This window comes from Pezoporus wallicus, unplaced genomic scaffold, assembly GCF_028554395.1.
Source record: "Pezoporus wallicus isolate ANWC-B61680 ecotype Strahan unplaced genomic scaffold, APGP_CSIRO_Pwel_v1 contig_13480, whole genome shotgun sequence".
Taxonomy (NCBI): Eukaryota; Metazoa; Chordata; class Aves; order Psittaciformes; family Psittacidae; genus Pezoporus; species Pezoporus wallicus.
In genome coordinates, this window is record NW_026641917.1 from 766717 (window position 1) to 789284 (window position 22568).

General features: G+C 50.7%; 1 protein-coding gene across 5 annotated transcripts in view; it reads left to right on the forward strand.

Moving 5' to 3' along the window:
• ERI3 (ERI1 exoribonuclease family member 3) overlaps positions 1 to 22568 on the forward strand; it is a 131222-nt gene that overhangs the window by 62398 nt on the left and 46256 nt on the right. The window contains exons 7-8 of one of the 5 annotated variants that reach the window (XM_057425885.1): positions 3852 to 4030; positions 4115 to 4175. The exons of 2 other annotated variants lie outside the window; for them this stretch is intronic. In XM_057425885.1, the coding sequence (XP_057281868.1) occupies positions 3852 to 3989 (138 nt within the window). In that variant the 3' untranslated portion in view covers positions 3990 to 4030; positions 4115 to 4175. Of the gene's footprint in view, positions 1 to 798; positions 1608 to 3851; positions 4939 to 22568 lie in introns of those variants that run through there. 2 more of the 5 variants (XM_057425884.1, XM_057425888.1) reach the window with 2 other exon arrangements.

The window sequence follows — 22568 nt, forward strand, 5'->3', positions numbered from 1 at the left end:
AAAGGCACAGTGCGTGAAAGATGGCCTTTCCCAGAGTCCCATGGGCCAGGCAAGGGGCAGAGCATCCCTGCATCCCAGTCCTTCAGCTGGAGCTTTACATGGGTACCGGTACAGCTGCCTAGTGCCTGGGAAAGGAGCAGTGTCCTCTTTTCTCTGCATTTAAAAGACAGGAGCTCCATGTAGGAGCATAAAAGCTGATGTGTGTAGCTCTCCAAGGAGGGATGGAGGGTAAATCAGATTTTGTAGCTTTGGAGATTAAAACATTAACTGGTTTTGTCCGCATTGTCCCACCAAGCCAGCATGGCTACAAGAAGGAGAGTGACTGCCTGCCACCTCCACCAGCAACAGCAGGCTGGTTTATGGTAGCAATTTGCTTGCCAGTAACTGGAAAGAGGTTTTGTTATATGAGGTGTTCCTGGTGCCCTGTGCTGAATGTGATGCACTATCCTGCTGAAAGGGGGGATACTGTGGTGCTGCTGCTTCTTGACTGAGAAACTGGGGGTGGTGCAGCCTCTGCCCCATTGCACAGAGGGGTACTGTGGCTTGGCTGTTGCTTCTCATGGGCTTGATATAAAGCAGCAAGAGAGGCAGAACTGGGAGGTGGGAGATACTGTAGAGGAATTTGTGTATTAATAACTTACAGTTCTTCACAGTCATTAATTAATTAAATCCCTCAGAACCCCAAGGCTACTAAGCAAGTTGATTTCACAGTTGGGATTAAGAGTCTCCTGCTGCCCTTCCCCCATGCTGGCACAGTACTTCTGGCTCCATCCTGGCTATTGCTCTTTCCACTTGCAGGTTTCCTTGCTTGAACTCTTTGCCTGCAGCCCATGGATCGGATCTGTGACAGTGGCTTCCTGAGAACTGGCTGGAAAGTCTGCAGATAGCCTGCTTTTGCATAGGAAACAACCCTTCATCTAGGCATAAACTTCTGTTTTGTGGCCCACTGGGGAGGGCATCTCTGATCACATCAAGGCATGAGCCCAGCCAGGGGCTATCTCACAGTGTCTGGTTTTCCCATTTGCCTGGGCCCCTCATATAGACTGGGACCAGCTTCTCCTTAAGTGCTTTGACATGGATTTTGGTGCTCGCCAAAGCTCCAGAGCAAATGGACATCCTGAAGTCATAGTCTGGATTTCTGCACTGCAGTCTTCCCAGGCCTGCTCAGTACCCATCAAGTTCTTAGCAGTGCCTTTCTGCATGTCAGTAGGTGTGGAAGCAAGATGCTTGTATTTACTTTTCCCTTCCTTGCGTTAAATCTCATATTGAAAGAGTTCATAATGATGCTGTGTGATGTTTTCTTGGGCATCCTGTCCACAGATGAATATGCAGGTTTCACTCGAGGCTGATAGATCGGCTTCACCTCCTTCACTTTTCTTTGGGCCAGATACTCCAGCATTTTTGCAGTGCACTCAATATACCTTAAAGCCACCAGCTTCCACTAAGCTGTGTAGGATAGAGTGTAGCCAAGCTGGTCTCTCTCCTACGTGCAGTGACTGGCACCCACAGTGGGTTTCGGCAGTGTGGAGATGAAACCCCAGTGCACTGTTGTGCCAGCACTGCTCATGCATGCATCCTGCAGATGCATATTTGAACAAACTGTGGATATTTAGATGTTTTAAACAAACTGTGGATATGGTCTTGTGCCAACTGGAGGAAAGCCTGCTCTCTGCGCTCTCCAGTTTGTAACCTCTGTCAGCCTGGCTCTGATTGATGCTATTAATATTTTAGAGATCATTTAGGATCTCCGCCTTGGCTGAGCTCCTTGCTCGGGGAAGAGCTGTCCTGCGTGGATGTCCGCAGCTGCCAGAGGAGCACGTTTGCTGCCTGCCTGTGTGTTTTGGAGGAGGCAGGTCTGCAAGTTAGCAGGGCTAGGAGTACTAATGGGAGCACAAAGCCTTCAAAGAGCTAATTGCTAGCCTCCAGCAGGTACAGACTGGCCCTTTCTGTAGGTGGGGTCTTTCAGCCTCCCTTAGACATTCCCTTCCATCCTTGCCTTTTGCCAAAGGGCCCAGTTTTCTTCTGGATGTTGTCCCACAGGCTGCATTTAACCAAGGTCCTTGCTGTGGAGGGGTGTCACCATGCCCCTGCTTAGCCCTTCCAGCTCCTGGAACTGGCCTCAGCTTAGCTGCCAAACCCAGAAGAACTCTGCATCTCTCCTGTGTTTTTTGTCTCACTTTGCCTTTGTACCATGTATGCTTTGGCCACATGGAGTTGTTCTACTGTAGCCTTGCCTATGGGGTCAGCCAGTGCCGATCAGGAGGCGATTGACATCCTTTGCTGATGCTCTGTTAGTGCATCATCTCCAGCTGCCTCTCAGGAGCTGCACGTGGATCCATCCTGCACCTCCCTCCCTTGCACCCTACTCTAAACAGTGAGCTGCAGAGCCATTCCTCTCGGTGCAAGAGTGCTCAGGTGACAGCTCTACTTGCTCAGCCCATGGGGCCCAGCTAAACCGAGCTGTGGGAATAGGGCTGATGTGCTGCAGGGGTGGGGGCTCTGGCAGATCCAGGAGACAGTGAAGCCATGCGACTGAATCCCAGACTGTGTTTGCTCTGCCTAATTATCAAAAGTATGAGTTTGTTCTGCTAGGTGCACATTATGCCTTTATTGTGGTGTAATTATGCCAGCTGCCTATGTTTAGTGTCATAAAAAGGAATAAAATGCCCATTACCCGCCTAAAGAATTCTTCTTGTGGTTTTTTTTTTTTATTTTTATTGCTCTGGAGTACACAGTGGGGATATCTTTGAGCAGCAATTCTCCATGTAAAATAGCTAGTGAAATACTGCGCCTTCCGGAGAGCTCCTCCAGCCAGCAGCCTGCAAAGGCAGCTGCCACTGCTGCCTACTGCCAGCCCGAGCTGGTGGTCGAGATGGTGAAGACACCATGCTGCCACCACACTGCCTTGCCCTACTTGAGCTCGGCTGCTTTCCGGCAGCGTTCCCCTCCTGCTGTCCAGGTCCCAAAGCTCCCTCCTGCCAGCACAGTGCCCAAGAGGTGCAGAGTGATTTCCAAACAGAGGAGAGGATGCAGCCTCACTGCCTGCTGGAGCTATTAGGAAAGATACGATGGTTATCTAGATCTAGCCAAGCTATTACGATGTGTGAAGGAGTCCTGTGCCTGTAAGGTAGTCAAGAGAGCAACAAAGTGATGTGAAGGTAGAAGCCATGTGCTTCTTCACCCTGCCTCATGTGGAGTGCTGATAACAAAAGCCAAGCAGCATGAACCTGCCAACGTGGTGGTGCTCTTGCAACAGCAGGGATGCTAAGCCTCATCCCCCAGCCAATCTGCAGCTCCTGCATTTTGGCTTCAGCTGCTTTGGGGTTTCTTGTGGCATCTGAATCTCTGGGGATGTGTTGCTGTGATGGTGAGAGATGCCTCGAGGAGCCGCATCCTCCAAGAGCTGAGGTTCTGTGCAAACATCAATTACCGAAACATGTACCCTGCCAGGGAGGAGCAGCGGGAGGCTTGCTTTGTGTATATAAGCACGAGAGGCATTTTGGTGATGTTAAATTATTTCTGGTAGAAGAAAAAAAAATACAGAAAACACTAAATCCAAACCCCACATCTTTAGAGGTTGTTAAAAGCTGCCTCTCTGCTTTTCCTTCTTCTAATAGTTTCAGTCTCTGATTGCAAACGGACTTTATTAGCCTCATTAGGAGCAGTTAGTGCTGGCTATAGATAGCTCTGAAATGTATGGTTTCAGTGGATGGTAAATCTGTTGGTTTAGTTGGCTTGTTTTTCAACTCGATGGTGTTTTCAGCAGTTCCCTGGTCCCCGCAGCCCGGCTGTGCCACAGATACCTCACACAACGTCCCTTTTAATTCCCTCCGTTTATTTTTTTACGTCAGGTGTTCCTTGAAGTGGCCTTCACAGCTCTCCACCCTTTTAGCCGACAACTACGTCAGGGGAAGATGGACTTGCACCTCCCCGCAGCTTCATTGCATATGCACACGCCGTCTGCCCCGGCGGTACGATTGCCTTGGTGAAGAATCCAAGGGGCTGCTGATAGCAATCATTGATTAAGAGGGTAATTGTCCTGAAAATTCAGATTGATCAAAAGGCAGAAATGATAACTTGTGTAACTGTGTTTAAAACCACGTCCTGTCAATAGGGGAGACTGAGACGTGGCGAGCAGAAAGCAGGGAGAATTGGATATGCGAGCGGGTGAGTGTGCCTATGGTTTGGGGAGGAGGGGGAGCTATTCTTCCTTGGGGTCCGTAGCAGGATGTTTCTTGTCACTGACGCTGGGCTATTGGAGATTCAATCACTTTTATCTTCCCCTCTCTCTCAATCCAAATGCCTTTTCATATTAGAAAATTAGAATCAGCTCTGCTCATGCAAGATTTATTAGCTCTGCTGAGCAATACCACAGAAGAGTAAATGATGTCGCATTTCAGGGGCTTTTTACACATTATGACCAAACTTGCAACTTCTTAAATATTCTTCCATTGAGCCACTGCAGGGTGTGAAAGGGATGGGGAACAGACTTCTCTCTGGAAATAGTTCTGCACCAGTCCGGCTGTCTCTTCTTTATTGTCGTAATGATTGGATTTGGTTGCTTATACAGGTCTTTTCTGTGGGTTCAGTTTTTGTGCTTATTGCTCTGGAAACCAAACTCTAAGAATTGAGCTTGTTTATTCCATTTTTTTTGTAGTTCCTTTGTAGAAACACTTTTCGGTTCTAAAATGCAGATCTTTGGAGCTCTGCTGCTTGCTGGCACTCATTTACATCTGAAGAAGACAAATCTCATTTCCTGCTTATATTTTTAACCCTGCATTTTGCATGGGGTGGCTGCTTTTTTAAATGCCTTCTGACCTTGTGTCGTACACAGCTCATGTTTTGTGTGATGGTCATTTGGTCTTCAGGCAGTAGACGCTAAAGCTCTTTAAAGAGATGAATGAATTTGAGCTCGTAACACTCTATAGATATTGTGGGGATACTGAGGCACAGGGAGGGGTTGGAAGATTTCCCTGTGAATCCATATCAGAGATGGGAATAGAAATCAGGTCTCATCTCTCCTGTTCCTGGACTACAGCCACAGGGCTTGCTTGTGAGGCTTTTCACTTTCAAATTGCTTTGCAGGTATTAAATCCATGCAGCATCCTTGTGGGATGACTGCCCAGGAGGGTCACTCAGCTGCAAGAGTTGGAATAACAGGCTGTTGGGAGCCTCTGCCTGAGGTGCTGTTTGGTTCTTCTCCCCAGCTCAAGAATTAATGCATTTTAGGTTCACCATTTTTCATTGATGGTACACAAATGATCTGATGATCCACCAATCACTGACGATGCACTCCGCAGCTCTCCACCCCTCTCACAATGAGCATTGTGTAGGTAGCACCTAAACAAAAAAAAAGTGGCTGTTTCAAAGTAAACACCATTTTCTGCTAGTTCTGGTTTGGAAAATTCCCAAAAGGGAGCAAATTTTATTCCAGCCATCATTATTTAGGAAGGTAGACAGCACCGAACAGGGATACTGATACCCCTGTTTTCAGTGTCTCACACTAAAACCAGCATTAAACAGAAGCTGGCATCAAGCTTTGGAAGGGAATAGTCCATTCATAGCTTCAGCTGCTGTCATCATCGTGCAGTGGAGCCCAGCACCTGCAGCTGAGCTTCTGCCAGTCTTTTGTCTGTTTGGGTCTGACTTTTCCTTCACATGGCCAAGCTGCTGGGAGGATTGCAGTGCAGACAGGATGAAGAAAAGGTTGGGGCAGCCTCATGGTAAGATACTCTCCCTTATCTATCAGCGTAGCCAACACGTGACATCACCATGGCTCATCACTGTGGGCTCCAAATGCTTAGCATCTTCTGCTTGGCAGGTTTAAAGGGACTCTATTAGCAGGAAGTGCTAATTACATTTAAAACAGCACCATAGTTGGACCTGTCCAAATGCCAGTCTAACTTGGCACAAAGTTTACCATTCATCTTAGCAAAAGACATTTCTGAAGAGCTGCTTGAAGCTGTGGCTTGTTGGCAAGGAGATTTCTCATCGAGTGTCGGTGCTTGGGAGGCAGATACACTTGACAAGCAGAAGGACTTGACTTTTTCCCCTTCCATGTACAAGCACTATGTATTATTCAAGGTCTTCTTAAGTCAATGCTGGGTTATTAATCGGTTGCTTCTCTGCATGTTAAATTTGCCTACTAATTTCGAGGCTCTGGAAGAGGATTGCAGCTATGAGCTTGCACAGTATTTTCCCTCCATGGCTCTCCATACATCCATGCATGCAGTGTGGGGCTGCTGCACCCCTTTGCCTTGGGTTCAGGTGACGTGGTGCTGCCTGTGTGCCAGACAGCCATCTGGGGAGCTGAGCTCCAGGTTATTGACTTAATGTTCCCATTTCAGATACTCACTGTTGGCAGGGGGAGCAGGGGCAGGGCCAGAGCAGTAAAAGCCTTGCTGAAACTTGGTGGGCCAGGCAAGACCCCAGCAAACCACTTCCTGAGGACTTGGGGTACTACAGTCCCAGGTGACACTAGGGAGGGATACACTGGTGTGGCATTATGCACTGCCCAGGAAGGGTTTGCTCATGAGAAAGGTGTTACCCACCTCCCCTTGGCTCCTGCCTGGTTTGCAGGCTGATGTAAGGAGTTATTTGCAGCTGATTTGGAGACAGCCTTCATGTCCTGGGACTCTTCCTCCCCTGTCCCCCAGCCACACCTCCATGCTCCAGTCTCCTCTCCCTCCATGAGCACAGGCAGTGCTGCCCGCAGTAGGCAAGGCACGTGGGCCAGTAGCGCCTGCACGTTCCAGGAATCACGTCAGCTGTCATTACTTACATTACCTTGATTGGGAACAGTCAGTTATGTCACCGTCCATCATCGTGTCTCTCCCAGGAGACGCTGAGGAAGGAGGAGAGGAGCAGGAATTATAAAGCGCTTCTGCGGTGCTCCGCCAATCCCACTGCTCAGTTGGCTGAACATCTGTCATCAGGCAGCTTGAAGACAAGGTGCTTTGTCTGATGGATCTTCCCATTGTAGCTCCACAGGGAGGGGCCTTCAGCAACACGGGAGACTACCCTGAGGGAATAGCACTGGGGACTTTGTGGAGTTCAACCTGAAGGGAATGATGCTGCTGCATGGAAAGCTATGGGGGGGACCACAGGAGAACCTGCTGGGGCTGTGGGCTGGGCTCTCGTGGCTGAGAGCTGCTTTGGAGCCAGAGTTACCAAAACTGCCTCCAGTCTGAATGAGGCAGAGCTCAGACTTGCACGTTCTCCCCATGTGTGACTGCAGAGGATTCCTGGCCATGTCTCAGGTTTGAGTTCATCCTCTCTTTGGCAGGGAGCTCCAGATTCTCCCAATGAGAATGAGATTTGGCTTTTGATGAAGGAAGCATTTCATTTCTAATGGAAAATGATCTGGAAAGTTTCCAGCCCTCTCTGTCCCTATCAATTTGGGACTTTGTCTCCAATTCCAGCAGCAAGTCTCTCTGTCTCAGGTCCCCCTTGCAGACTGGGGGACAACATGTGGCAGTGGCTGTGTCCATCTCTGTGGCACAGCCCATGGTGCCAGGTGTGGTGGGGAGGACAGTTCATCTGTCTAGCAGCCTCCTGTGGATGTATTTGTGCCTGAAGTCAAGATGGGTTTGAGAGGTTAAGGAGAAACAGGAGTTCCATGGCTGTGGCCAGAGGTGCTCCAGGGCTGTAAAGCCAGGTTTTCCAAGGCTTGTGTGACCATGTCTGTCAAGGCTGAAAGTGAGAACCATTCAAGAAGCACACATTACCTGGCAGGACACACTGGGAGGTGGGTAAGGCAGCAGTGCCTGCCTCCTTGGGTTTCTTGCTATGTGCGTGTTGGTCCTGGCAGTGTTACTCTGGGAGAAACACTACCTGTTAAGCGCAGTGCTCACAGGATTTCTGTTAGCTGGGCAGGGAGCAAAAGTGGTTTGGCTGTGTTGCCTCTCTAGATAGCAGGCAGCTGGAGGGAAGGAAAGGCAGGGCATGAGAGGGCTGCACCTAGGGACTGAAGCAGGGAAGAGAAAGTTTCGTGGCTGGTTCTGTATGTTTCTGCTTGAGCAGCTCTATCAAAGGAGGGAGATGGTTCAAAGGGAAATCTTAAAGCACAAAGAGGAGCTGGCTGGTGCCAGCAGTGGCACACAGGTGCTGTGTGGGTATGTCCTGGGCTGCTGAAGCAGCCTGGTCTCAGTCAGGGCTGTGCGAGGCATCTTGTGCGGGTACAGCCAGCAAGGTCCGACCTGTTATCTATCCTGTCATTTAAAGTACTTGCACTATGCAAAAGGGAGGCTTTATGTGAGCCAGGGGCATTGCTGCTGTTATTCTTAGCTGAGTTTGAAGAGCTCTTGCTATCCTCAGCTTTAGGTATAGGCTTTGTTGTGCTGGATGGCCCAGGTGCATGGAAAAGATTGCAGTGGGTACATGGAGCAGAGGAGGGTTGTTCTGGAGGAAAAGTGGGTTTCCATGGTGGGGGGATAGCTAGTGAAGTGAGTAAATATGTGCTATAAACACGTTCAGAGCATCTCTGCGTGAAGAGCCCAGCACAGCCTTTTTGAGTGAATAGAAAGAGAGCCTGGGTTCAGTTCATATGTCTGTTTTCATTTCTTTTCTTCTCCTGGTCAACTGTGGCTGTAGATAAGAGTTTTCTATTTGAAGTTCAGAAGGGAAGGGAAATCCATTGTTGGAAGAGGAGACTTTCTTTTTGCTTGATATCTATCTCCAGCGACACAGCAGAGAAGGAAAAGATTTGCTATGATAAAGGTAGCTTGGAAAAAAAAAAAGGCACATTGAGTGTTGCTTTTCTCTGTACTTCAAAGCCTGGAGTAATATGGAGCAGTGTAAAAGAAGGGAGGAAAAAAAACAACCTAGCCCAGCCTCTGCATGGGGGCTGTGAATGGAGAGCTGTAATAGAGCAACGTCCTGGCCAGATATCCAGCACTGTGCCCAAGCCCTTCACCAGGGCTTGGTGTGGTGTTACTCAGCGTGCACAGCACTGCCAGGACTCCACGGGGATGGGCTGCAGGGGGGGGATGCTCATTGCAGGGGGAGCAGAGGAAACGTTTTGCATGTGGTGCCTCCTATGGAAGGACAGAAGCAAGGGAAGTCGTGCACTGGAAGGAAAACCAGGCAAGTCTGGAAGCAGCATGGGAAAAATGTGCCAATAAACACTTAATTATTGAAATAACTCAGAGGTTGCATGGAGTGTTCAATATGATGAGGCAGGGTGAAAAAGCTGAAGAGCACAGCTCTGGTGAGGGCTAGGGGTGGGAAATGGCTAAGTATTTCCATCCATGTGCCTGTAGCCAGGGGGGGTTGGCTTTCTTGGGTCCTGGGCTGTAGGATCCACTTTCCCTGGGGCTCAGTTGTTTCCAAAGGAACCAGAGTGGGGAAGTGCCTATGCGTGCCACCCCTTTGGCTTGGAGCTCCAGCCTCCACAATTGCCAGTGGGATTCGGGTGACCCAATTGTGGGCCTGGGCTTTGTGACAGAGGCAGAGATGGGAGCTCCCTGCCAGAGGACACGGCAGGGGACAGAGAGGTGCAGCCCAGCAGCTGGGGCTTGTGACACCCCTCTTGCAGTACATCTGTGTCCACACAGGCTTCCCCATTCCTCTGCCCCAAGGGTACCCTCCAGCCAGACTGATGGAATGGGGATGCCATCATGGTTTTCATGTTCATCCCCATTCCAAGCTCAACACATGGTCCTGGCTTCTGGAACAGCTCTTGCTGTGCCAGCCCGCTGCAGCTCTGCCAGTGTGTCTTGGGCTCACTGGGCTGCTGGGGCACCCCTGGAGCAGAAAATGGCCAAGACCCCCTGTTCCCCTCCAAGAAACCAGTGCAAGTAAAGGAGAGAGCAGGCGTGTGCTGGAGGCTTTGCCTCTGCAGGAGGCTGGGGAGGAGGAGGACGAGAAACCAACAAACTCATTTTCAGCGCTGACCTGAGCAGAGGCTGTAAGTGAAAAGATTTCCAGCAAACCTGGCTGGTCAGGGTTGCTAACGAGCCCTTCCTTTGAGCAATGTTTTACATTCTTTAAAGATCGCAGGGAGCTCTTGGGGAGAATCTACTAAAGTAAATGGCAGAGTCAAGTGCACCGGCTCCTTTCTTTCCCTTTTCTTTTCCCTTTTTTTTTTTCCCTTTCCCCTTTCTTGGTTCTCTTTATTACGTGGAGTTGCTCAGGCTCTTTCTCTCACTTCTGTTTCTCCTTTTGTTCTCTCTTTGTCTATTTATCACACTGTGAAGGTTGAAAGAGATGTTATTAATCTGGGAGAATGAAGGCAGGATTAGTGGTATGAATCGGATTTTGAGAGCTGTAATGATGGAAAGACTCGCTCTGCTGGCGGGCTGCGTGAGTTTGATAAATGGGGAGCACTCCAAACTGACTCGCGCCTTCCTCCGCACTGCTCGCTTTGCCCGCTGGGGCGTGCCATGCTCTCAGATCTGCCAGCCATCCCACACCGCTCCTACCTGAACCAGAGCAAAAAGCCAAGGGTAAATCAGAGACAAATATCTCCCATTGCACTTAAAGAGATCATTTCTTTCAACATCTTTTTCAAACACGGTCCTGTCAAGTTCTTGGACAGCCTCGTGCAGAGGTAGGATCCTTCCTTGGAGCCGCGGCCATGCGTTATTGTCTCCTGGCATGGCTTTGCGGAGGAGTTAATGCGGATGCAGCAAAGCTCCCATCCTGCAAGGCACAAAGAAGCAGAATCATCTCTGTAGGGCTGCACCATGCTGTGTTTGCCTCTTGAGGAATGCACCGGGCTTCAAAGCCCTGTGGGGCTGGAAGAAGGCAGGGGGTATCTCATCCAAAGTTGCTTTGGGGTCTTTACCAGGGAATCTCCTGAATGAGGGGTTCTGCCCTTGTATAACATGAGTCAGGTCCCCTGTTATCAAGCTTGGGGGTGGTAAAGCAGGCTCTGGAACATCCAAGCAGAGAATAGCCCCTGTCTACGGGGCAAGGCAGGAATGTCTGGACCAGCGTTTTCAGTGAGTAGGGTCCTTTCGTGGGATCACCCCATTGCACGCTCACCCACTTCCTCATCCCACCCTTGGGTGTGTGGTGGTCCATGTTGCACCCTACAGAGCTAGAAGAGACTTGTATGGTAGAATATGTTGCACTTTGAAGCTGGTTCATGAGCACAGAGCTCGCTGCCCTGTTGATGTTGTGCCACCAGGTGTACGTACATGGTACCTCTACCCTTGTCCTAGGGCCCTTCAGTGTGGCCCTTACCCCATCCTATGCTATGATTTCTGCTATGGACATTTTGGACTCACTGCTTGCTGTCATGGATAGGTTCAGGTCTTGTGTTCCAGCCTGGAAGCATGGATTTGCTTAAGTGAGGTGTGGTTGCATGAAGGCCAAGTACAACATGTTGGGAAAGTTTGGGTGCTTCAGTCCCCCTCATCCCAGGTGTTGTGGGCTGGACTTGGCCCTACAGCCCAACCAGGTGAGCACTGAGTGTATGGTGGTGGGTGTATAACCACCCATCACTGCAAAGTTTGCATCTTACCGGGGTTGAGTAGAGGTTTATTGCTCAGTAGAGGAGGGGAAACATCCGTGTGCAGCAGGAACCCTGTTGCGATGGGGGAGTCAGGCCATGGGCAGCCCAGAGTTGTCAATGTCCCTTTAACTACAAGGTAATGGACTCCCCCGCGCTCTGGCTGAGCTCTCCTCCTGCCTTGGCAGGAGCGGTAATGATTGTCAAGGTAGAGCTAATGAGACGTGCACATCTTTAAAGGATCGTGGCTTCCGAGACAGAATTAAAAGACAAAAAATAGAAAAGAAGGGATGGGGGAAGGAGAGAAAGTCCAACTGCGCTGCCTTGGCCAGCAAGGTCCATCTGTCCTCCTTGCCCCTTGGCAGGATCACCCCTAAATGACTTGCAGCGTCTTTTTGTTGCTGCTGCAATTCCTGTTTGGCCCTGAGGGCTTTTCATCTCCCTGAGGGCACTCCACAGGCTCGGGTCCCCAGAGTGAGGAAGCAGGGCACTGCTGGGTATGCAAGAGCATGGTGGGCAGCACCTTCACTGGGCAAGCAGCAGGAGGGCAGCAACCCAGCCACTCTGTGACACTGCTGTGGGGACTGTGGAGCTGGAAAGCAGGATAGGAAGAAGGTGTGCAAGACAAAGGACACAGGAATCTCTGGTGCTGGGAGAGTGGATGATGGTGCTGTCAGTGCTGGCTGGCTCATCCCTCTCTCCATCACTTGCTCCCAGGTCTGAGATGCTGTACTTGGCTCTTCCAAGCATGCATAAAGGTCCTGTCTGGATGCCAATGAGTTAATGATCCCCACCCCCCAAATTGCTGTCCCGCCGGGGGAAAGAAGAGGAGGCTCCCCTTTGGTGCTGGGAAATGCCCCATGCGCACTCTTGGTGTAGGAGAGGCTGTGCGGATCTGCCTGAGCCAGGATCTGGCCCTTTGGAAAGAGCTGGTGGGGGAGCTGGGACGTTGTGTGTGGTGTGACTGCCTGCACACACATTCCCTCCCGTCCTCGCTATTTCAACTTCACAGGTTGAATTGGTTCAGAGCAGCCAAACTAAATGAGGAGAGATATGATCAGTCAAATATTTCTTAAATCCTGTCTTTAAGAGCTAAGTGCTTGGCTGGAACTTTAAGGCAGGTAATGAGGCTCTCTTCAGATCAGCTTGTGATGTGGAAACTGCTAGATTGACCAGGCTGCAACTGGAAGAAAGCTCTGTCACAGCTGGGGATGATGCAGCACAGGACTCCCCATGCCCCAGCTCTCTGCACCAGGCTGCTGCCACCGTGGCTCCCTGCCACCTCAGCACATCTTCATCTTCATCCTACAAGGGGTAAAATACAGCTGGGAGCTGGGGGGAGCAGCCTGTTTGCACTAAACTGGGTAACATCCATTGCATGGAGGGATGTGTATGTTGGTGCTTTGGAGTCCAGCCCCAGTTTGCTCCAGGCATGTGGGTGAGAGCTTGGGGTGCAGGTGGTGACCCAGAGGACTCCTGTCCCTCCAAAGGATCCTCATCACATTTCAGTTTTAAGCTGATGGATTTGTTTTGCTGCAAAAATCAGAGTGACTTCAGTGGCTCTGTGAGGTGGGTGCTCTCTTAGCTTTGTCTCTAGCTGGTGTGAGGGGAGAAGGAAAATAACACCATTCTTCCAGCAGCCTGGTAAGGACATGTTGGTAGGATTGGTCCTTCCGTTTCAAGGCACCGTCCTTCCCTCTGCAGTGCTTGTCTGCAGCAAGATGGCACCTTTGCAATGCACTTGCCAGAGCAGAGGGGTTGCTTTGCTGGAGGAAAAGTGGCAGCATAAGAGAGACAGAAGAGAACAGAGCAATGCTTAGTGAGATTTAATGTACCAAGTGTCTCTTCCCAGCTCCAAAATTCTCATTTCTCCTTTAGGATGGGACTGAGGGAGAACCTGGTCTTACCTGGCTGCTCTGCACCATGCTGCTAAGTGCCAAAGTCATGGAATCATTGAATGGTTTGGGTTGGAAAGGACCTTAAAGCTCATCCAGTTCCAACCCCCTGCCATGGGCAGGTTGCTCAAAGCCCCGTCCAACCTGGCCTTGAACACTGCCAGGGATGGGGAACAGCTTTGCTCCTTGTCATGCCATGCCCAGCTGCCAGTGCCTTGCCATCCTGTTGTCTTCTGGGCCTCTCCCAGGCAGGAATTTGGGACCCTCTGAGCTTTCTGCTTTGCATCCAGGTTTTTTAGGCCTCCTGTTGTTAATTATTGAGATGTAATAATGTGATTAGCACACTATTAAAAAAATCGCTGATATGATTACCATGGATTTAATATCACATGATATATCATTACATTGTTACATGGTGACAGATGTAATTGAAATACACTTATTGGAGCCTGGGGTCGTGTTTCATTCAATCACAGCAACACCTCCGGGGGGCAGAGCAGAAATGGCTAAAAAAAAACACATAAAAAGGATCAGGATTGGAAATTGTAATGAAAACAAAGGAACCTGCAGCCTGTTCGGGTCTGGGGCAACTGCTGCTTTGGCTTTTTCTCCATGGGAATTTAGATATGTACAAGTCGGGAGAGCTGGAAGAGATAGGTCAGCCAAGTTGGAACTGCCTGCTCAGGGGATGAGCGGGAGGACTTGTGTTACAGACCTGTCCCCAGAAGGCTTCCAGACATCTTGCAGCAAGTGAGCCTGGGTGCTGTGGACACTGTCCTCCTGACCTGCCGGCCCTTCTTGGCTCCTGTTTAAAGACAAGTGGAGCTGAAGGTGGTACCCGCTGTTCTGTGGGAAAGCCAGCCAGATGCTCCCCACCTTCTGCACAAAGCTGCCCTTTTTGGAGTCAGGATTCACTCAGATTGTTTGGCTCAGACTGTGCTGCAGAGGGCAGGTAGGCAGCAATGAACTTGCCTCAGGACTGTGGTGCTGGTTCTGTTTCCTTCCATGGCAGTGAAAAGAGGTGACATCTCTCTCAGCTGCCTTATCCTCAGGAGGATCTGCACACAAGCTCTGGGCAGCTGGGGTGAGGAGAAGAGCAGCTATCATATACCCTCTGCAGAGGCAGCTGGCTGAACCAGAGCCTGGGTAGGGAATGGGCTTGGCTCTCTGCTCATGGAGCTGGGGCAAGGTTTGGATGGAGAAACATGCCTGCAGGAGAAGCACACAGACCCTTCCTGCTGGCACAAACTCACTACTGGTCCTTCTCAGCATGGTGGTGAACACGGTGATCTCCTTTTCCTCCATCCCCTCCCCTTCCAGGGAAACAACTGTCACCCCCCTTCCAGTTCTCCCAAGGCAAGTGATATTTTGGGGTGTTGCCCTAGGCAGGATAGAGCTGTGGCAAGACCTCAGAGATACAGCATGACATGCTTAATGCACATTGGTTGCTCTCATCATCAAGTGCTCAGTCTCCCTCTCCTGTAAAGGGACCAGCAAAGGAATGTGGCCTCATAGCTGTTGTTAGGACTTGGGTATACCTGTCCCCAAACCTGCCGCAGGTCCCCAGGGTCATTTTATCCCAGCAAGACAGTGTGTAGGTGACTCTGAAAATGAAAGTGCTGTATTTAATCTCATCCGAAATAAAGGAAGGAGGAAGAATTTGTGGATGGAGCGAAGGCGACTTTTCCAACCAAGAGGGTAATGTCAGTGTGGTGAGCTTGAGGCATCTGGATGTTTGCATAATGATGGGCCAGCATCTGGCCCTGCATCAGTAGCTTGGCATTCACACGTTCAGCGCAGCATCACCCCCTGCTCCAATGTGTCTGTCCCAGGAGCTGGGTTACAAACCTTGCTGGTGCTTGAGGAGTAATTTCTATTTTAGGCTTTTGATTCTGTGTGCTCCCTGCTAAAAGTGTTCCCACCCCCTCTTCTGTGGAGCCAGCATGCCCATTGTAAACCCTTGTTTTGCTGGGAGCTGTGGAAATTCATTTCCAGCCGGTGCGGGAGTGCTCTGGCTGGGAAGGCTCTGGCAAGCATCTTTCTTTCGAGGTTAAAAACATAATTTCAGTCTGACCTCTGAGTTTCGGAGCTTTTGTTGTTTTTCTCCACCCCCAGATGGGTTTTGTGTGTGATTTTAAAATAGCCTTCTTCTCTTGGTTGAAGCTAGCTGATGCGTCCGCTTCCCATTCGAGGATTGTTGTGTTTTATTAATGCTGTTATTATTCCATTACTGTCATTGTGCTCTTTTATAGCAAATAGCTTAATTTAGTTGAGATACACAGATGCTGAGAGTTTAAGTGAAATCTTCAGCACTTGGTATGCTGGGCACTGAGCAGATATTCCCCAAGCACTGTGGTATAAACCCTTCACTTAAAACCAAATCAGCTGCTGGGGAGTGCTGGGTGGCAGGGGCTTTGGGAGAGGGGACAAGGGGTAGGAAAGTACCTGTTTAGCACCCTAGGGAGGACATTGTAGTCAAACATAGCTATAAAGTGCTCAGGAATAAAGCTCCCACTGAGGGTTTCACCCCCAAAATGGGCTGTGGTGGGGACCTCTTCCCTACCAGTGCTGCAGGACAGAGGGAGCTACACTACCACCATTGCCAGGTTGCTTTGGGATGGGTTTTTAGGTGTGGAGGGGCAGATTGTGCTATTTTCTGCAGCTGAAGCTGCCTCGCTTGTTTGAGAGGTGGGGACTGCTCATGGTGTCATCCCAGGGTGGAAAATACAGTGCCATTGAAACCAAATTAATCTGGTTGAAGAACAGCATGGCTGCTGGAAAGCTGGACGGTGCTGTAAGTAGTTCCTGGGGTAGAGGAGAGGTGCTGAGAAGTAGCATTGATTGGTGCCCAGATGACTTAGGGGCCAAAGGTCCTGTTGTTGGGAATTACTTGGGTGCTTAAGCCTCCTGGGAAGCTGGTGCAATCTGGGCTCTGAAGTACCTTAGCTACTTCGGAAATTTTACCTCTTATTGTTGACAGATGTTCATCTGAAATGGATGCTTCTTGCTCAGCCCCTCTGGGCATACATTAATACTAGTGATAACAATTCCAGATTGTCTCCTACACCTCTTTCCCTGCCTCTATCTCTTAAAAATTACAAAGGTAAAGCCAAAACCCTGTTAGCGTCGTGTTGTTTGTGCACTTAACTCTTACTGCCTTGGCAAAATCTGCTGTTCTCAGTGCTGTCGGTGCCAAAATTACTTTGTGTGGGGCAGGGAAAGACAAGAAGAAAGTAAAATGGAGTAAGCAGGTGCCACACAGGTTGAGATGATGCTGATGGTGGTGGCTCAAGTGAAGGTGTCCTCTCCACCTGGCCATGGTGGGAAGGGTGCTATGTCCTGGCCAGGAGGTCCTTCAGAGAGCATCCCTCTGCCTTCTCCCTCTCCCACCTGCGCTGTGGGACAACCTAGGCTTCCTGGGGAGGGCTCTCCCCTTCTCTTGAGCCCCTCAGGGACAGCCTCTTTGGGGTACAGCTGGCAAAGATTTGCTTCCTCCCCTTTTTTCCATGCCTGAGCAAGGAGAGCAGTTCCCTATAGTGTGAGGATGTGTCAGGGAGGAGTGTGCTGGCCCACGCTGCCCATCCCCGGTGTGCACTCGTAATAGCTTGGGGGTCCTTGGGAAGTTGTCAGGATCATTTTTTCTCCCTGCTTTGAGGCAGCTTTGTGGCTTTATCTGGCTTCCGAGGCAACCAGGGTAGCTAACAACATGCACAGAGCATCCTCTGCGGAGGAGGCCTGGTGCCCGGTTTTGCTAGAGGTCTGCTTTACCACTTATGAGAAACGAGTTAACCTCCCTTTGATCTCGGTTCACGGCTAACCCTTTAACAAAGTCCGGGATGTGCGAGGAAATCAATACTCAAGGCATTGAATTTAACACCAGCCATCAACTCAAGCGTAACACACACACTGACTGACTCCGATTACAAGGAGCGGGCTGGTTTGAAGCTTGTTTGCCAGCTCTCTGGGGTGGTGCGGGGTGGCGGTGGGGAGGGCAGGTGTGCTCACAGGGCTTGCTGTTGCTCGGGGGGGGCGAAGAGGTACCTGGTGTGCTCTGCCATGCCTTCCCAATCGGCTCTACCTCCTGGTGCTCCCTGTTCCTCGCCTTACACATCTGATTTGGAGCCCTGGGAGCTGTTCCCAGGAGCAGAGAGCTGGGATGCTGTGCGCAGTTGCTGAGTGCCTGTTTGTGTACACATGTAATTGCTCTTTGCTGGTGAGGAGCTGGGGCAGGACTTGAGGCAGGGCAGGTTCTGCTGAGCTGGACAAACGTGGGACCACAAGTTAAAAATCTGACAAATGAAATGCTGCAGGTGGCCAAGGAGGGAGATCTGATTGGATTAGTGGAGGACTAATTGGGACACCTTGTTCCATACCAGCCGCTCGCTCTTTGCTGGCACATTGGCAGGAGGCAGCAGCAGTCCACAGCCAAGCACTTTCTAGTCAACCCATGAACTTCCTTGTCACATCTCAGCCCTCCGGCCCTCTGCTGCAGATCTGCTTTCCTCTTGGGGCATTTGTTCTTGCTTGTTCTTATTTCCACCACCTCTAGCCGGAGCTGAGACAGCTCATGTAGGTTAGGGATAGGCTCATGGGGCAGCTAAGGGATGCTGAGAGAGGTGGGATGAATACTGCATGACCCCACGGCTCTGTCCTCGCACCGTGGCTACATGGGGGCCATCCCTCTGGTACCCACACTGCTGGGCATGTGCTCCTGGACCCGCTCCTCTCCATGGAGGTGCCTTTTGCTCTCCTGGGAGACATGAGTTTGAGGCCTTGAGGACCCAAAGCCCTTCATTTCTGTATCATCATCTCCTTTATCATGTTCTCAGCACCATAATGCAGTGCTGGTCCCCCCTTTCCAGTCCGAGTAGCCAGTCCTGCCCACCACTCCTGCTTGACCATAGCTGCTACAGTTCATTCCCCCATACCTCCTTTAATAACCTCTTCGCAGGACCTTGTCACGTCCTCCTCTCAGGTCCCTTTATTCTCTGCTTTCCTGGCCTCTCTCCAAATCAATTCTCTCATGGCATGCTGCCTGGCCCCTTGGACCATCTCCTTCTGTTTGTTCTTCCATCAGAATTGGGGAGCCTCAATTTTGCTGCCTGCTGCCCCATGCTTGCCTGGTGTTTGCATCCATCAGAGCTCTTATAGGTGCCCCTGCTTTAACCTCCTCAGTCTTAACCCTGACCTGAATCAACAGTCATGAGCAAGAGCTGCTGCTTAGATGATCCAGTATAAACTGCGCCTTTGATTAGACAGGTATCACACCCAGGCACTGCTGCAGCCTTGTTAGCTTGACTTGGTGTTCCCTCACTGCAGCCATGAGAGGCTCCAGCGTGGGCAAGGGACGTGGCTGCTGCTCTCGTAATCTTTATTGATCTTTTCCCCGATGCCTTGTGCATTGTATTCTCTTGTCTTTCTCTTGCTCTTCCAGCTGCCTCTCCTCTGAGCGGCTTTGCATCTTGTGGGAGTGCTGAGAAACTGTTTTATTCAATTCTTGCAGAGCAGTAACCCTCAGAGACCGCGACAGCTCTGTTGGGCAGGTGCTGTGCCAAACATGAAAGTCTGGGTTTTGTTCCTGAGAGTCTGCTGACTGGGAGAAGGAGGTAAGAGGGAGCAGGAGACATGTTTCCGTGCCCCTCTGACCTGTCCTATATGAGCCAATTTCTCCGCACCATGCCAGAGGTGAGTTCTGGAGAAGGTCGTGTACCTGTGTCAGGAAGGTGTGGTGGACATGGAACATGGAAGGAGTTGTAGGGTATGAGCAGAGAGAGAGATGTATGTGGTAAGACATGCACAGATGTGCTTGGAAGGTCCTGCAGGATCATTCTATTTGCTTTCCCATCCACCGGAGCTTGGGTTTTAGGAACAGATTGTGAAACTGAGACATGAACCTGCTGGTGGCTCGGCACCCTCCCATGCTGCCACCTTCCAAACGCCTAATCTTGACAGTGCCAGGGAGTGAAAACCAGAGGGTTGAATTGCCTTGTCTCGCACCTGCAGTGTGAATGGAGATGCAGTCACACAGCACCTCCCCTATGCTTTTCTTTTGGTAACCTGTGCATGAGTCTCTGCCCTCCGTGGTCCCATCCTCCCCCTGTCTGGCATGTCTGTGCACAGCAGCCACACCATTGCCAGACATGTCCCTTCCAAAACCATCCAGAGCGCCGTGTGCTGAGACGTGCTGTGTGTGGTGCAGTGGAGCTGCTCTGGACAAATGGCTTGCTTTTGCACTGGAAAAAACGGAGTCAAAATGTCACACCGGTGTTTCACACAGGAATAGATTGCTCTTTTCCAAGAGGCAGGAGTTCTGTCACTGTGCTTTACTGTGTGATTCCCAAGCAGAACTGTCCCCACACAGTGAAACAAGACAACATTTCGGCTTTTCCATCCTGGTTTAGGATGAAAGGCAGTGGCAGAGTATCAGTGTTTCAGTGGGGTGGACATGGTTTCCCAGCCTGTTACAGCAAGAGCACGCTGCCTGCCGGGAGGCGAGGATGAGTCCCGGAGATGTGCTGCTTCTCCTTCCAGCACGTTTGATCCAGCCAGGCTCTTTCAAGGTGTGTGGAAATGAGCTACAATCTCATCATTCCTGCAGAGGCTCCTCGGAGGAGATAGCGGAAGGGTCACAGCACCTCGGGAAATCTCCCTTCAGGTGATGTGCCCGTTGCATTTTACAGCAGACAGACAGAATAACCTTTAGGGCTTGGTAAGAGGCAGTGTTTTGAACACCAAGCTGGGGAGCTAGGGAGCTCATTTCTCTGACACATCATCTGTGTCCCTGCCGCTTCCTGAAATACCTTTGTCCTAATCCATCACTTCCTCAGCTGGAATTCAGAAAGAAAACCTGGGAGCTTGGTCTCTTGTGTGCTACCTGCACAGAAACCAGCCTCCCCTGTGGGAACACACCCAGACCCTCTGTCATGGCCACTTTTGCCTTGGTTTGACCTGCTGTCAGCCTGCATGGAGGTGGGGGGCTGCCCCATCAGCACATCTTCCCTGCATCGCAGCCTCCCTGGAGAGGTGCGGTACTTGGATCCTAAGCTGCTTTTTAGCCCCCAGATTCATCTGACGTGGCTGTGAGGAGATGAGCAGGCTGGAGCCAGGCTCGCTGGGGCACATTCAGGCTGGCACGGGCTGCCCTTACAAACTGGAGGCTCCCGGCTGTGTGTTCCTGTGCAGCACTGGGAGGAGAGCGCTGGCTCTCCCTCCTCTGCTCTCTGGAGTAAATAATGGCACTTTTTATTTAGCTATTATTTCCCAGTGGCAGATATCTCCTTGGCTGTCTGTTTAACTACCTTTATCTCACCCTCTTCCTCTGTTTGATATAGTCATAGATAAACAGATACCTTAGTAAATAACATGTTTTTAAGAGGCCGGTGCTGTGGTTAACATAATGCAGCAGCTGTTGATTTGTCTTTCACTGTTGTTTTGGGTGGGTTTTTTTTTCTTAAGGAAATGCTTTAAATAAGGGATACTTCATCTATTAAAAAAAAATACACTTGTAGCAGCTGCTAAGCCCATCCATAAGCCTGCTTTACGTTGTATTTGTGATGGGACTGACAGTGCATGGAGGAGCCTGATTATACACAATTCCATTTTAGCAAGCCCTGCGATGTAATTTCACAGGGCGATCAGTGTTTGAATGTAATAGCAGCCTGTGCTAAGGTGTCAGAATATTAAAGGCGCTAATGGAAAAGCTCCCTGGTACACAAGGGGGACAGCATTACAGGAGACGTCGCAGATGGCTGGGCACTAAACTAATGGGGCAGGATCCAAGAAGGGAAAAAAAACGTAGGGAAGGGAGAGCTCACGGGAGCACGGGCACCTGCTTCCCTCTCACACGGAAATTAAACAGCGAGCGAGGGAGAGGCAAGCGTGTGCCTGTGTAGGAATAGAAATTGGGGGGGGGGGGGAAATACCCCTTTCAGAAGGGACTGAAGGTTTTGATAGGGAGCCTGGTGCTGGCTTTGCTTGGGAAAGGCATGGGGTTAGATTAAAAGGGGTGTGTTTGCATACATCTGAGCACTGCAGCCATCGCTCACGGCCCTGGGAAGAGAAGAAGGGGGTGATCAGTGGATATTGTTACCCACCCTCATGTAGCGTGTCAGAACTGCAGCTCTCTTTGGTGGTTGTTAATCTCCAGCTAAACTCAAGGAAGGTGTGATGTGTCCACCTCACTGCTGCCCAGACAGCTCAGCTCTGCAGCATGGGGCATCTGCTGGGGCCCTGTCATGCCATTTGCTGTCCTCATTTATGCAGGGGCTGACGGTGGGTTTGATTTTGAGGCAGTGCCAGTATTTGCTTGTTTTGCAGCAGTGTTGGAGGCATATTCCCCATCCCCCTGAACTCCCAGTTTCCCTAGGAGCTGCCAGAATAGACTGGTCCATTCTCGTCTGTGTGGAGAGTCAACTGTGGATGAGGTGAATCATCCATGAAGTGTGTTTGTGGTTTCCTTGGTGCCATCCCCAGCTTCCCCTCCCTGCTGGCCACAGTGGTGTGATGGGGAGAGGTTTAGTGCCACTTTTCTCCTGGGGGAGAGCACCACAGGATGTGAGCCCATCCTTCCCAGGACTGGAGGGGGCTACTTCCCAGCTGTGTGTGGGTACTCCCTGGAAGCTGTCTGCTGTGGCATCATGTGTCTCTCTTTCAGGCACTAATTGAGAGATGCTTGTGTTAGGAGTTGATTGCGTGCACCAGCATAACCCACCCTGGGTCTTGTAGCCAGGAACACCAGGACACTGGAGGCAGCCCTGTTCAAGCAGACATGACCTATGGCTCAAGGGCAGGGCCACTTGTCCTGGACCAAGAACGATGCCTGACATGTATCCTCCAGCCCCTTGTCTCCTCAGCAGCCCCTGTGTTCCTGCTGCAATGCTCTGCTTGGCCATCTCGCCCTGAGCTCAGTCCTCCCAGTCTTGCCAGCAGCCCCCATCCTTGACCTTCTTTCTTGGCAGTTTCTGGCTCCGTTTGTCCCCTCTCCTGGGCCAGCACTGGCTTGTGCACACCCCGTCTCTATTCCTCAGCCCCCCAGGGACTCAGACCTGTAGCTTTGTTTTGCTTGTGACCAAACCCAGGGCTTTGACCCAGGTCTCCACAGCATTAACCTAGTGTGTCGCCAGCCACAGAGCACACAGCAGTCGAGAACATTTTATCCAGGATAATCCCTAGCCTGGGAGCAAGACAGAGACTGTTCTTGTTCAAACACAGGGAAATGT